Below are 15,809 nucleotides of genomic sequence, written 5' to 3'. Positions count from 1 at the left end.
TGCGTGCTTGACAAATTTTATTTATTTATTTATTTAGTAATACTGCAGGCCAATACTTTGGCCCAAGCAGGAGGGGCATATCACAAACAAGAAAACACAGAAAAGCGTATACAATGCAACATGAAATGAACATAATGCACTAAAAGAAGCACAAATGATAACGTCAACATCGCTAACTTGCACAAAAATTATTTTGCAATGCAGCCATGAAGTCGTTAGACCATGAAGTCGTTAGAATTTTGACGCACGGCCAGGACAGCCTCGATGCAGCCAATCGCAGCGTCGCGATGAGCGCGCGCATTGTATTCGCTTGTGCTCACACGAACTTAAAAGCGGGAGAAAGCGGTGAGCCCTGGCAGGGAGCCCCGGCGACCCGCTGAACGCCCGTAAAATCTGAAATGAAAAAATAAAAGCCTGTGAGTGTGCTAAGCGGATAGCTAAAGAGAGAAAGAGGGTCGACGCCGAGAGCGCAGCCACAGATGCCCGCTTTTGGGCTCGGCCTCTGGCCTCCTCTTCCCGGCCCGACACCTGCTGGCTGCCCTCCAGCACCTGCCGAAGATCCTGTGGGAAGCGGGACTGGAATCCAGGCTGTGAGTCACTGCCTGACCGTGGCCTAGAGGACCGATCCCTGCGGACCTGGCTCCCTCCCTCTTTGATGACGCCCTGTAGTCCCCTTCCTGGTCAAACGCGCTTAGCGGGCTTGGTGCCCGCCAAGGCTTCACCTCCAACCCTGCTGCTTACCCAACGGCTCCAAGCAGACCCGCCCGACGAGAGGGAGGCAGACAACGAACCATTTCCCGAATTAAATCACCATAATCCACCACTGCAGCTCCTTGTCTCCTCCTCCTGCACGTTGCCCAATAAGAACAACGCGTTGGTAATTTCTGGGCTTGCGGAACCATGCCACGTTCATCCTCCGCGCCGCGAGAGAAGTCGAGCCCAATTATAACGGCCGAAGTTTTATAACGAACGTTCTCTTACAACGAATGAGGGCGGTGCTACCGTCAAAATATGTATTATGGTTACCACGAACGAGTAGGTGCTCTGAACTCGGAAAACGAAATGTCCAGTAACATGCGCTGAACTGTGGTTTGTCTTGTGCGCTTCACCTGAGGGAAAAGCATTTCAAGCCATTCCAGCATAGGTCACGCTTGCGTACGCAATAGTTGACAGAAGATAAAAGAGAAAGCGTAGCACTATAGACAGCCACCGCCGTAGAACAACGGCCTGTCATAGGATTGGCTAGGCCCATATTTACGATCGACAAACTCGGCTCTGTTCTCTGCTATTATTTGGCCTAGGTATAAGCTCCCTCAGACTGTGTTCACAAATTCTCTGCTATCAAAAATCTCAGTCACAATCACTTCTGTAGTAAAGGTTCACTACCTGCGGACAGGTTCTGCTATTCACTTTGGCTACACTCTCAGGAAATGCAAAGAATTTGCCTGCAAATGTTTTAAATGGGCCTATAGAGGAGAATCTCCACAAATTTCCAACACATGCTGCAGTTCTTACAGGTGCCTCTCAGCAAAAGGAAAGGGCAACAATTGGAATTTATTCCAGAGCTCTTGATTGGATTGAAATTATTTACTTCGGGCCCCTGATTATACGCCTATATTCGTTGCCGAATTATAGTGCTTCAGTTGGCCTTACAAAAGGTCCCTTATACTTATAAAAGAGGTCATTATACTTGCTGACAGCATTTCTGTCCTGACTGCGCTCGAAGACTCGAGGGACGCTCCTCAGGGCCGTTCCCTAAGATTTTTCATTCCACCACATGTTAAAAGAAGTGCGTTTTCACTGGATACCCAGCCAATCCCCTTCTGTAGGTATGTGCCACTCCAACAGAGGACAACAATAGCGGCACTGAAGCACAGGTCGCGAGGTGTGGCTGAGGAAGAGAACGAAGAACAAGAAGAGCCATGGGCCCCCGGAGGAAGAAGCGCGGTGAGCTCTCGCCCCAGGCCGTGTACTACGACCCCCGGTACAAGCGCAGCTTCTACGCGGGCCTGCTGCCGCCGTTGCCGGCCGATGCAGTCCCCGGACTCCAGCCGCAGCAGCCGCCCGTTCCGATCCCCAGCGTCGAGCTAGTCCCCACGAGGCGCACCCGCAGACCTTCAATCCTCGTCACTGGAGGCGAGCGAAAAGCGAGGTCCGTATACGTGTGTACGCGTGCTCGGGGAATTGCCTCAGTGCAAGGTCCAGAAGGTAGCCGACCAGTGGAAACGGAACCGGATAGGAACTTTTCTATTGAGGATAAATGTCTGCAAGTAGTTAAACGATAACCGAGGATATACGAAGGTGCGATTCCAGCCGGAGCTCGCGCGGTTGGTCTGCTGAGCTAAGCCACCGCGTTCTGTAATCAGATCCTCGCAGCAACATTTCCGTCACTTGCAAATAGAGCCAGGAGAGTCATTAGGGCAGTCAGGAGACTGGTGCTCTCAGGCAGAGGAAATTTATTTAATCGCTCGCAGAGGCAGCGCTACGAGCTATCGCAATCCATGCTTCACTAAGTCATACTTTTTTACTTTGCTTTAGAGTGCGTTGTGTTGTGATTGCGCAGGTAGCGGCTACTGAAGTTACCGCCTTGAAAACTCCATGAGACTGATGTTCCTTTCTTCCTGAAGGAGTTTTTCCTCTCAAATCGAACATTATCGTCGCAGCTGATTGCTCATCCTTTAATAAGATAATTCTTCGTGGAAGCTCTCTTGGTATGCAAACTCTCGCTTTTCCCTCCTGAAAAGAAGTGTTGGCAATAGCTGAATGAGACCCACTCCTCGCCCGCATGACATGTGTGCGTGCACCTCAAGGCACACAGGCTCCACGTGACTACAAAAGGGACATTCTCGTAAGCACTGACTCCTGGCTGCACATTCTTCTTCCCCTCGGGTCCGGCTGTCTTACTCTCTCGACAAATTGCCTTTTTCTCGAGATGTGGCGCCCCTTTGGGGGTGCGGAAAAGTTCGTCTGCTGCACAGAAATTGCGCTTGCGTAGTGGAAGTTTCGCAGCTTCCTCTTGAAGCTCGCAGTTTCCGCTTGAACTTGTCTCTAACACGAACTGCGCATGCACGGTACAAGCCGGTGGTTTGTTTTCGGCTGGTGGAGCGAGGGAGAGCGCAGCGAAGAAGATACTAGCATGTGCAGAGCGGTCGTGAGTAAAAGGCGAATTGTCTTTGCGCATGCGTGCAAACGCGGAAATTTTCGTTTACGACGTACTGCGAGGGCAATGCTTTTTACGCTAAGAAAGTCCCTTGCACAGCTACCTTTGCAAATCTGTTCCCTCTGCCCACTGGCCCATGAAAACGCAAGGCGCTATTCTGGTGGGCTGGGGAGCAGACATCACCCAGTGTGTGTAGTTGTGTGTACACGACAAGACACGGGCAAATGTTCGTATTTGTGTTGTGTACGCAACAGAAGTTTCTATAAGGTGTCATCATATGCAAGAACAATCAGTAGCACAGCGAACACAGGGAGGTAGCAATAAAAAGACGACTGAAGCAGTGTCGCTTCCCTACAGTGACATAACTTGTGTGTCGTTGCGCTCTTAGCCCGTGTGCTGTGCAATGTCAGTGCACGTTAAAGATCCCCAGGTGGTCGAAATTATTCCGGAGCCCTCCACTATGGCACCCCTCTCATCCTTTACTCTTTCACTCCCTCCTATATCCCTTCCCTTACAGCGCGGGTCAGGTGTCCAACGATATATGAGACAGGTACTGCGCCATTTCCTTTCCTCAAAAAAAAAAAAAACAATTATTATTTATTATGGCGCTCTTAGCCTCACGATGAATCTGAACGAACTCTCCGCGTTCCTGAGCTGAGAATCTTAAGTGTCGCCGTATAAGGAGCAGTTACTACCCCGTACATCGCCTTGATGACAGTCGTCTTTCCTGCTAAACACTGCGCAGGCGCGAGGACAGAGAAGAGCGCAGCATCTCGTGGGAGGACGATGACGGTGACGTCAGCGACGAAGACCAGCCGCGCGGCAGCTCGAACCGCTTCGGGTGCAGTTTCGTCGCTTGCGCCGCGTCTGTGGTGGCGCTGCTGGTGTCGCTTCTTGCCTTTGTCGCTACGCTCTGGGTCTCGGGCTCCATCGAGGGCGCGTTCCGCGAGAGCGCTACCACTACCGCGGACGACGCGTCCAGCACGACTGCTCTCACAGAGGCGATGACCGCGACGGACTATGCACGCCGGGCCCACGCTCAACTCGACGAGGGAGCGCAGCCGCCCCCTCCGCTTGCGCACGACGCGGAACTTGTTCGAACGCCAAGGAACACTTCGCGCACGACCACGAAGGACGACAACTCGACCGGCGACACGAAGGAGCACGTCAGGACGAAGACCACCACGACGCGCAAACATGCGCCGCGAACTTCCCTCCGTACGCGGCGAGTTGTTCGCCGTACTTATAACAGGATAACTCGAATAGGTTGACTTATTTACTGATTGATCTCTGTCGGTGGCTTCTAACGAATAAACCTAGGGAAGTCACAACCATACAAGGCACTAACTTCAGCCTTCTCTTTGTTGCTCTTCATGGTTCACGGGGTTAACGTCCCAAAGCGACTCAGGTTCCTCAGAAAGTTGAGGTAAATGGTCGCACTGCGGTCGGCTCGTTGGCACTCGCGCTGCTCCTCCGCAGTGGAAAGCGTGTTCTTGCACCAATCGCCTTAATTCAAAAGGTCGCAGAAGCATGAGGTACAATTTTTTGAAGTCCTAATTTAGCTTGCTACTAATTCTACTGTGTAAAGTAAAAATTATACTTCAATATTGCCTCATTAGGCGGGGTCACGGCTAACTAGAAAACCCGCTTGAACTTCCTATACGAGCCAAGATGAGTTTTTTTTTTTTCCGCCGAGAAAGCTGCGTGCAGCTTTCTCTGCAGCTGCATGTATTTATCTGTGCTGTGCAGCGCACATCTAGGATCGTTCGTCTTCGAATTTTATCTTTTTTTCGAAGCTGGGCTACTAGAGATAGGGCGCCATTTTTTTAGCTCCAATTACGATACAAATCGCGTTATTAAGGGAGAAGATCCATCATTTGAGTTTTTTCGGACCAATTTCTCTGCAAAAAATTAGTTTGAAGCTTTTCATGGATATTTAGCGTTAAATGATACAGTTCTTGAGCGTTGTTTTCACGAACAGTCTAATATTAAGGAAAACAACACCATCCAAAAGGAGACGCACACAGAAACAAAGACGTTATTTTTTTTTAATGCAATGCACCAAGTGCCCAACAACGTGTTTGAGTAGTTAAGTCTAGTGATTGCGGGTTTCACCAAGGAACTGCTATGTGGAGCACTTCCGTGTGTGTTCTAGACCTATTTACATTTTTTTATCTGGGAAAATATTTGAACATCACAGTCGCTATTTCAAACAAATTCCTGCTCGAAAGTCGGACGTCGTAGGCGTTGTTACCGCTAATAGAATGATGTCAATTAGACGTGCAGTAAATTTCTGCGTTCCGGCCTTTTGCTCGAAGGCGCTCTTCTTGAACTTGACCTTTTAATAGGCCGCGCTATGGGTAAGCGTTAAAAAAATTTGAATTCATCGAACGTTAATCGAAAACACAACTCTAAAGTACAAGACATAACAGTAGTTTGTGAATGTTACCTCCAGCTTTGCCCACTGAGATACTAGTATTCCTTGAAGGCGTCTCTTCCTGGTGGTGGTGGTAGTGGTTTATTTCAAGGAAAGAAGAAAAAAGTGAGGGAAAAGAAGGTTGCCGGCCGCAGCAATTGCTACCTAATATCTTAAGCACCTGAGTTGCAGCCGGGTTTGAACCCGACCGCGGCGGCTGCGTTTTTATGGAGGAAAAACGCTAAGGCGCCCGTGTGCTGTGCGATGTCAGTGCACGTTAAAGATCCCCAGGTGGTCGAAATTATTCCGGAGCCCTCCACTACGGCACCTCTTCTTCCTTTCTTCTTTCACTCCCTCCTTTATCCCTTCCCTTACGGCGCGGTTCAGGTGTCCAACGATATATGAGACAGATACTGCGCCATTTCCTTCCCCCCCCCCCCAAAAAAAAAACAATTATTAGCCGACGGAGATTAAAGGGAAAGGGGGAGCATAGCGAGGAGAAGCTTATAGAGGGGAACGATATCAAGAAAGGACAGGGGAGACAGGAGGGGGGGACAGGGGAGGACGATTGTTGTACACTATTCACAAAGTACAAAAAGTAATCAAGTTCGCACCGCTCGCGCGCAAATGCCCAGGGTCTGTTCGAAAATAAGTGCTCGCGAGCGGCCACTGTGCACAGCATTTACAGAACATGCGTCTCTGACTGCAGAAATCGTATTCAACCACATTCTCGAGGAATCTTATTCGGGGTTTTACCTGAACGTGAGCATCCCTGCTTACTGGCCATAAAGGGGCTTATCAAGGGGCTCAGTATATCGGACAGCTCGTTCAATAAAAACGTGTGATTTTCGTCAAGCTTGCAAATAATTAGCAGGATCACTGTCACTGGAGCCCTGTCCAAAGCTGACGGAGCAAACAAGGGTTCGGTCCACAGGCTCCTCTCGCAGTTTCGAACTTTTCTGGTTGCGTGGAAAACAGCTGAGACGTCTGTATCGCACTGACATAGTTGTTTTTATTTGTGTTCGTGCCTAGATCCCCTTCTTCGCAACAGTTGACGACGAAGAAGCGACGACGCCTGGCGTGGCGTAGCTGTCAGTGAATCCGATGTCAGTGTAGAGGCCAGCGAAGTGAACGCCGCAAGGACTAGTTGAGCCACACACAGCACTTCTGGCCCTCTGGGCAGGATCCGCGTTCACTTTGCAGCTCTCTGCAGGGCCGGTCCAGCGGGTTGCACTCGCCTCCTTTGCTCTTGCAGCCAGTCAGTTTCGCTTCGCGGCAGAGAAAAGAAGAGAACAAGGAAATACAATATAGCGACGGAACGTTTTTGCTCAACCTTAGAGCAACGAGTGCGTTAAACATCTCTGAGCGACTGGGACAAAATTCCGCCCAGCCGGTAATGTAAAACTAAGCAGGACGTAGCTAATAATTGGTTTTTGGTGGAATGGAAATGGCGCAGTATCTGTCTCATATATCGTTGGACACCTGAACCGCGCCGTAAGGGAAGGGATAAAGGAGGGAGTGAAAGAAGATAGGAACGAATAGGTCCGTAGTGGAGGGCTCCGGAATAATTTCGACCACCTGGGGATCTTTAACGTGCACTGACATCGCACAGCACACGGGCGCCTTGGCGTTTTTCCTCCATAAAAACGCAGCCGCCGCGGTCGGGTTCGAACCCGGGAACTCCGGATCAGTAGTCGAGCGCCCTAACCACTGAGCCACCGCGGCGGGGCCAGGACGTAGCTACCAAGAACGAAAATTTTCATGGTCAGCGTCAGTGACAAGATAAACATGCTCGAAAAACATTGGCGCTAGTGACAAGACTAAAGGACTGAGGTTTTTTAGCAGGACATAGTCGGATACAACTGAAGTACGAAGCGGCAAACGCCCGTCGGTCGACGTCAGTGACCGCCCAGCCATTGACGTCGACCGTCTGTCATGACTTCATGGTTAATCACGTGACGCGACTTCGCAGGTAGCTAGCAGGTGCATCCGTGAAATGGTATGAACTGCGACATCACGACAGCCGGTCAACGCCAATCTCTGGAGGGGCTCCTTTTACAGGTGTTTGCCGCTTCTTGCTTGAGTTGTATTCGACTATAGTCATACACAGGAAATTATTAAGGTGGTAGCTATCCAGCAGAAACGAAGGTCATGTTTCAGCCTCTCATCAGCCGTACTGACCAATAAGCAAAACCAGTATTCGCGCGGTGAAACACCTCAGTCATCTCACCCTGCCGCGAGCAAGCGCCGGCGATTTCTACACAGGATGGTTTTTTGCTTTCCGTTTTGTTTTTTGTTTTAGGCACAACTACCGCTGTGAATTCTCACCTCGGGAAGGGCAACGAATTTGGAAAATTTTCACTCTCAGATTGTGTTGAAGCTAAAAGCAGACAGTGCTAGTCTCGGCGAGGCGCTGGGTCAAAGAGCAATGAAATTCAGAAAAATAATGAACCTTGTTGTTATATAACCCGGTCTGCACTTTGACGCTTTTTGCGCTATCTCAATTCTTTTCAAACAAGACGAAAGAGGAAAGTGGGGAAATCGCTAATAGCACCATGCGCGGTAACCGACAAGCTCGTAATCCATCGCTTTGCATGTTGTTGAAATGCTGAACGAGAGTCAAAAGAGGATGATTACATTAATGCGGTCAGGAACTTCCACAATTCATGTTTTTCTCCTAGCCTCCCAACATGTCAGCTGCATGCATCTCCAGTTTTACTATTCCTCTGTGCTGCTCTCCTAATAAGTCGAATAGTTTGCTCGCAAGCTGCTTTCAAATAAAAGTTCCCGTTTTTTTTTTTTTATGACCACAGGTGATCCTCTTTGCTGGTCAAGGCGAAAGGCCGCATAATAATAATAATAATTGGTTTTGGGGGAAAGGAAATGGCGCGGTATCTGTCTCATATATCGTTGGACACCTGAACCGCGCCGTAAGGGAAGGGATAAAAGAGGGAGTGAAAGAAGAAAGGAAGGTAGGTGCCGTAGTGGATGGCTCCGGAATAATTTCGACCACCTGGGGATCTTTAACGTGCACTGACAACGCACAGCACACGGGCGCCTTAGCGTTTTTCCTCCATAAAAACGCAGCCGCCGCGGTCGGGTTCGAACCCGGGAACTCCGGATCAGTAGTCGAGCGCCCTAACCACTGAGCCACCGCGGCGGGGCGAAAGGCCGCATCAGAAAGCGCTTTCGCACAGTTTGAAAAGAAAAAAAAAGCAAGGAATCGTTCAAAAGCGCTATGTGACGCTTTTGTTTTTGTTAAAGAACCCCCAAGTGGTCAAAATTAATCCGACGGCCTCCACTGCAGCGTCCTTCATGACCTTAAACCCCACAGTTTACAATATTTCCCTGCCACCTAGGCCACAGTTCAAGATGCGTAGAAAAGATTTCGCAACGCGGACTACCTAATGCACTTACAGAAATCGCAGCAGACTGTCGAGCAGCCTCCGTAGTTTACTCGGGCCTCCTCAGGACAGTCGGACTCCGGCAGGCAGCCGTAGCCGTTGGAAACGCAGTCGTTGGCCTGGCTGCATGCTGTATGGAAATGCAAATTCAGTGAGCTCAGAGTCAACAGACTCCAACTCGTTGCATATACGCCCAGGTCACTATATGGCAAAGTGCTTAACGCAGTAGAATCAGTGCATCAGTAATTATGATGGGCTTTGAAGAGTGCACAGAATAAAATGGAGAGAAGAAAAAAAATACAGGGAGGAAGGGGGCGGGGGAGCAAGGGTTAGCTACGCATTTACCCGGTTGGTTGCTGTGCGCGTGGGGAAGGATTGATTAATTGGATGGTTACGAAGATGGCTATAGCGAAGTGTAATGGCTACCTGAAGCTATTGGAACCGTGATGCAAAACTAGCCGTGTCCTTGTGTCGTGTTCGCTGGTTCAGCCGAGCACGAGATAGGCTACACGCAGGCGCTTGCCAGCGATGCCATATCGCGAGCCCCGACACGACACGATTTTGGTTGTGTTCCCAAAGTAAAGTTAGAGGCATATCTCCGTCTCTCTCTCTCTTTCTAAACTCTTTCTGTTGCTCTGGCTCCTCGGCGAATCTGATCGGAATACAAATTCGGCTCTGGAATAAAAGAGACTGGGGATTTAAATGCGGTTTATCTCGTGGATGTCCCGTCTTTATTGAACTAGTGCAAATAAAAGTAAAATGAGAGGCAATGCGCGAACATTCCTTGTATCACACAAGCCCGTCAACTAGAAAATGGATTTGAACAGCGACCCTTTTTTTTAGAAAGGACAAATGATTTTGCCTTTTTTTTTTCTGAAGAGGAGATTTTATATAAAATGGACAAATAGAAGAAAAGGAGGAGCGGGGAAACTAAGAATTTATAGAAACGATGGCAAAGAGGAAAATGTTCGTTAACCTAAGCTGCAAAATATAATGAAACCGCGAGGAACCTTGAGCGAGCATGCAGTGCAACCATTTTTGGCAGGAACTGCATTTGTCAGCGTGATCAACCCACTTCCAGATGAGGCATCTAGGTCGCGAGAAACTTCGCTCTTTTTTCTTACTACTTAATTTTGCGCAATTGGAAACCTGCCCAAGCAAATGGCTGAAACTGAACGGAACACGGGGCTGTAATCTAGAGCTGCAGTGGAGTTAGCGCAATCGGAAATCATTAGACATCGTGAGGCTCAGGCGTACAGCATTGATAAGGTCGCATGTTAGCTCACTAAGACTCATTTTCTGTAAGCGGCGTGTCTGTGCAGTCATATCAACGCACTGGCACGCTGGATGGCTCCCTTACGAAACTCGGGATGTTCTTCCTGTGCAACGATTGCAACGGCGTTCACGAGCGACACACTGCAGCGATAGCGAAGCGATAGCAAATGGCTGGAAAGAAAAATGATGAATCAGGTCTTATGGCCTTCAGAATCAGAATCAGTCTTTATTTGTTTATATATTTCATATACATACATCATATCATGCAGAAGGAGGTCCCGAAGTCAAAGACTGTAATGGGACCTCCTAATCAGATACATCGTATAAAAGATTTAACAGCTGCGACAGATCAGATGAATATGAGAAATTTAATATATACATATGAAATACAACTTAAAGTAGACACATAGGAGAGAAATAAACACTATTAAAAAGCTATTACAAAGGACCACCGAAACATACTGAATTATAACGAAGGTTAGGGGGCAGTACAAAACGCATGTAAGATGAAAATAAAACGAATTAATCACAATGAGGGCTTTTAGCTAAGAATTGATCGTTTAAGGTGTGCTTTAAAGATGATTGAATGAGCATTTTTTAGTTCTCTCGGTATAGTGTTCCAGACAGCAACTGATAAGAAATAATAGTAATAATAATTGGTTTTGGGGGGAAAGGAAATGGCGCAGTATCTGTCTCGTATATCTTTGGACAACTGAACCGCGCCGTAAGGGAAAGGATAAAGGAGGGGTGAGAGAAGAAATGAAGAAAGAGGGGCCGTAGTGGAGGGCTCCGGAATAATTTCGACCACCTGGGGATCTTTAACGTGCACTGACATCGCCCAGCACACGGGCGCCTTAGCGTTTTTCCTCCATAAAAACGCAGCTGCCGCGGTCGGTTTCGAACCCGGGAACTCCGGATCAGTAGTCGAGCGCCCTAACCACTGAGCCACCGCGGCGGGGCAGATGATGAGAAATGAATTGCCTGTTTCCCGTAATTGGTGCGTACTTAAGGTAGGACAATACTGTTATGGAGTGCAAACCGGGTTATGTTGGCGTTTACAAGATAACACTCTGGTATGAGAGGAAGATAGACTAGATTGCTGACAAGTTTGTACATGAGAATGCCAAGAGAATATCTAACAGGCTATGATACAGAGAGGATGTTATGTTCCTGAAGAATAAATGCTGCATCGATGTAATAAGAACTGTAGGTAAGTATACGAATGGCCTGATTTTGAATTATCTGCAATGGTGTTAGATGAGCATCGTACGTTGTTCCACAGCATACTATACAGTAACTGACGTGTGGGTGTATAAATGCGTAATATAAGGTGCTGTTAGAAAAGTATTGACTGGCTTTAATAAGGATTCTCAACACGTATGCCATTTTCTTATTTGTATTGGTTATGTGTTTATGAAACTTTAGATACTTGTCCAAATACACACCAAGAAATAAGGCGAAATCGCTAGCCTCTATGAGATACTGACCAATTGAGACAGGAGGAATGGAAAGTGACTGGCGTTGATTCGCGAGCTGAAAACAACAAACTTCGTTTTGCTAGAACTAATGGTCAGCAACTGCAGCAACTGTCAGTGTCGTACCAGCGAATGTCTGCGCTGCTGCTTAACCAGCTGTCGCTAACTTTGGAGAAGTGTTCTTATTATTAGTGTGCCTCAACAGATGCAGCTGCATGCATTGGGACGTAGCGACGTGCAGCAGCGATTTTACGTCCAACTATATCGAATGCCCAGTCGCGCCAGACACCAAGCTCAGCCTTTACTGAAATGGCTGAATTAACATCTATGAACACGGCGGTCGAGTATGTGGTAAAAAAAAAAAGCTCGCTGCGTACTGTTTTTCTGTTGTGCAGCTGCTAGGCTGTCGCTAAAAATCAGCGCTGCCAACCTTCGCGCGTGCAGCACTGCGCCCAATCAAGCAAGCTAAGAGCCGGAAGGTTATATTAAAAAAAAAAGAACGCGCCCTCTATAGTTGTGGAACGCATTGTGACCGGGCACATCAGTTGGCGACATTCAGTGTCCACCCTCAAGTAGTCATTCTCTCATGTGATCAGTCGGTTCATGCTGGCAGACATACTTGCACATGCTGCTTTAGAATTAATTAAAAAGCAACGTTGCGGTCTATTCTGGCATCTGCTGCTATGCTCGGTCCGACTGTCATTGTTTAGATGAAGAAAGACAAATGTACACGCTGTTTCACACTTAGAGGGAACACGGGTTGGCGTGGTCGCATTCTTCGGAGCACCAATACGTTAACATTACCACATTGGCAGGAAACGTGGCAGACAACACTTAAAACCACTTCCAGGACTCTCTGCGCCAGCGGCACTTTGCTTCGCCCTCTTGCGTTCCCTCTAAGTTTGAAACAACGCGCACGCGTCTTCAAGGAACTAATTCTGTGCTCGCCGGTTTGTGTGTTTTGCTTCGGAGGGTCGGAGCTGGGGTTCTCCGGCATTAACTAGGAAGTGGGCTCTATCCCTGAGCTTATTCATTTGCTCTTAATGTTCTATGTGTCCTTGCCGAAACGCCGAAGCTGACATCTACTGCCCGCTATGGGTCTTCTCTGCACTGAGACCAACTAGAATTCGGCCCCTGGCAGCCATGGGTCACGAAGTTAACAGTGCAGCATCCTGCACTGCTTGGGCCCAGGGGCCTCATCATTACGCCCTTCGAGTTAATTTTACTCCCTTCTTTGCGCAAAGCTTTCCCCATTCATATGATTTGTCGATTCTACGCCCAGATGCAAAAATCACTGCTAAAAAATAATCTCGAAGACGGTAACCATCGACAGTGTCCTTCAAGAAGTGCTTCGGCATCTTGTGCAGTAGCATCCCGCCAGTGATTAATCGTTGCCGGTGCAAGAAAGAAAAAAACCACTTCTTTTATTCTACTAGGCGTTGCGGTTAAGCAACGCAAAGTCGTGCCTATGCTTATCTGGTCCCTCACGCGCCGTTGTAAACCGAGCTGCGCGCGAGCAAGCCACCCTGCAGGCACGGAGGAGGAAAAGGCTAGACGACGGGTGGCGGCTCGAAAGTGGCTTGTCAGTTATCTTTTTTGTTTTTCTCGCGGCGGCGATGACGGCAAAAAGCGGGTCACACGGTCGGGCCCCCCAGAGAAAGGACGAAGGGTGCTGGCGAGTTGGCTGCAGGCAAAGCAGGGCTGCCGCTCTGGAACACGCGCTGCCTGGTGGATTGCGTAATACAGCTTCGCGGAGTCTTTTCTAAGCTGGAAAAGGACGGAGCTCAATTGCAAGGCTCGCGCATTGGATCTTGTCCTTCAAGTTCTTTTCCACGCTCAGCTATGAGTCCCCAGACGTCAGAAAATTTGCGCTACGCAGTTTGTTCGCCCTGTGTGCGCTATTCGTTCAGTACGCTGGTTCCAGTAGCAGGGAACAGTGGTACTGCTTTGGCAACGCCTTAGTGGCATAGTTCGAACTTATCATCTCACTTCTTGCCCACGTGGCAATGGCGTAGGCGAATTATTGCCCTCTAATCGACACATCGCGAGTGATTGGCCAAGAGACCAACCACCAAGAGTTCTTCACCTCACAGTCTCGCATGCTCACATTTCACGGACGCAGTGACGGCATTCCGTCGTTGTGTAAGCTTTTTTTCTTCCACGAAACAAAAAAAAAACAAGAAAAGAACGAATCCGAAATGAAAAATACATGCGGAGAACTGCGTTGAGTTGCCTCGTGTTGCTTTTGACCGGTATTTTACTTATTATTTTAGCTGGGTGCAAGAGCCGACCTGCCTGCCACGATGAGACCATAATAAGCTTCCCCTGGATCATCTTTCGGTCTTGTCAAACCTTCAGAGCAACACTGCAACGGTTTCCCGCTCGTAAGTCCCTTTTATAGCTGCACTTCTCTTTTTTTGTGCCATTTTTGTTCCCTGCCATGTGCTTCCGGACATGTGTTTCCTGCCATGTCTTGAGTTTCTATGCAGTTCATCAACCGAGGTTCGAAAGCGCACTTCGGTTACATTGCTGCGGGGTTCTTGCCTATAGTAGTATGTACAGGCATGATCTCCTGAATCCATTTACATACATTCGCACTGCCTCCACGAAAAGTACGCAGGAAAACGGCAGGAAAAAGTTACAGTGAAGCGCGTGAAGTACCGCAGTCAGACGGGTACGATGTCGCCATCGCGATTCCAATCCAGGTGAACGCGTGCGCTTTAGTTCTGCGGCCTACGCCCCATACTTGATGCGCAGGGTCCGCCTTCGTTGGCTGGCTCTGACACTAAGGCAGTGTAAAAGCGAGGCAGATCGTTGCGGATTTGAGGCCTTGAGACTCTTGGGAACTGGTCGCGAGCGCCGCTCGGGCTGCCTTAGTAATCCTGGCATGATCACCGATTATGCTAAGGCGTTATTATGCTTTACGTAATTAGGCCTCATGAGAAATGAGCAAGAGTTCTTAAGCACATAATCGACATCGACATGTGGCGCGCGTTTGTGGAGCGCTATGAGCGCTTAACATTTCATCGTCATGATCATGAGCTTGACTACACCCACTGGAGGACAAAAGCATCTCCCATGTCTCCCCCAATTAACCCTGTCCTTTGCCAGTTGCGCCTACCGTATGCCAGCAAACTTCTTAATCTCATCCGCTCCACCTAACTTTCTGCCGCCCCCTGCTACGCTTGCCTTGGAATCCAACCTGTTGCCTTTAAGGAGCAGCGGTTATCTTGCCTTCGCATTACATGCCCTGCCCAAGCCTATTTCTTCCTCTTGATTTCGACTAGGATATCATTAACCGCTTAACATTTCGCAGCAGCATAAATGCGGCCACTGAGGCCGGATGTTATATCCGCATAGTACATTGAGCCTGAACAACTGTGGCGTGTCCAGCTTCATAGATATCTCTCGGCATTTTCAATGGAAAACAAAAAAAGGCACGTCTCAGGCAATTTTAAGGCTACCGGGAAAAGTTTGACTGCAGCTGCGTTTTTCGATAGAACTGCAGCAGCTTCGCTGCAGTGACCAAGTCTACAGCATGAGTGACCAAGCTTGCAGTTTCCCATCAACCCATTAAGCATACGTTTTTCCTTTACTCCGAATTGACGTGGGCTCGGCAGACATCATAATTACTGTAGCTGTCCTGGTGCTTGTGGCATCCGTGTGGCTCGTTGAGAGAAAAAAAAAAGAAGAAAAGGGACAAAATTATGCTGAATCTAGGATGCGCCTCTGCACGGCGTTGCTGCTGACGGTTGGCTGTCGGACCTGAGAGTATGCGAAAACAGGCCGCGCAAAACTCACCTAGAACCAGCAGAAAGCAGATGGCGACGAGGGGGGTTGTGGACACCATGGCGGATGCTCCTGCTTGTTCGTTTGCTTCAGGCGGCTCGTCTGATGCCCGTCAGGATGGCGCGGCGCGTTTTTATGCCCCTTGCTTCACGGGACGTAGTGCTGCTGCTGCTGCTGCGCGACCACGTGCTCTCGGCTTCGTAGGCGAGAGAAAGTTGTTTTGTTTCCGCACGTGGCGGGGCGCACTTGGAAAGGAAAAAACGCCTCCGCGACTGCCTCCGTGGGTCTCC

General features: G+C 48.8%; 1 protein-coding gene across 1 annotated transcript; it reads right to left on the bottom strand.

The window, feature by feature from the left end:
* Positions 1-6,566: 6,566 nt before the first annotated feature.
* Positions 6,567-15,754, bottom strand: LOC144136537 (carboxypeptidase inhibitor-like). The gene is made up of 3 exons (XM_077668924.1): positions 15,532-15,754; positions 8,994-9,110; positions 6,567-6,844 (listed from the first exon to the last, which is right to left on the bottom strand). The coding sequence occupies exons 1-3, from the start codon at positions 15,578-15,580 to the stop codon at positions 6,720-6,722; spliced, it is 291 nt and encodes a 96-aa protein (XP_077525050.1). The 5' UTR covers positions 15,581-15,754; the 3' UTR covers positions 6,567-6,719.
* Between the last annotated feature and the right edge of the window lie 55 nt (positions 15,755-15,809).

This window comes from Amblyomma americanum, chromosome 6 (genome assembly GCF_052857255.1).
Source record: "Amblyomma americanum isolate KBUSLIRL-KWMA chromosome 6, ASM5285725v1, whole genome shotgun sequence".
In the NCBI taxonomy this organism is placed as follows: domain Eukaryota; kingdom Metazoa; phylum Arthropoda; class Arachnida; order Ixodida; family Ixodidae; genus Amblyomma; species Amblyomma americanum.
This window is presented reverse-complemented; position numbering and strand designations above follow the sequence as displayed.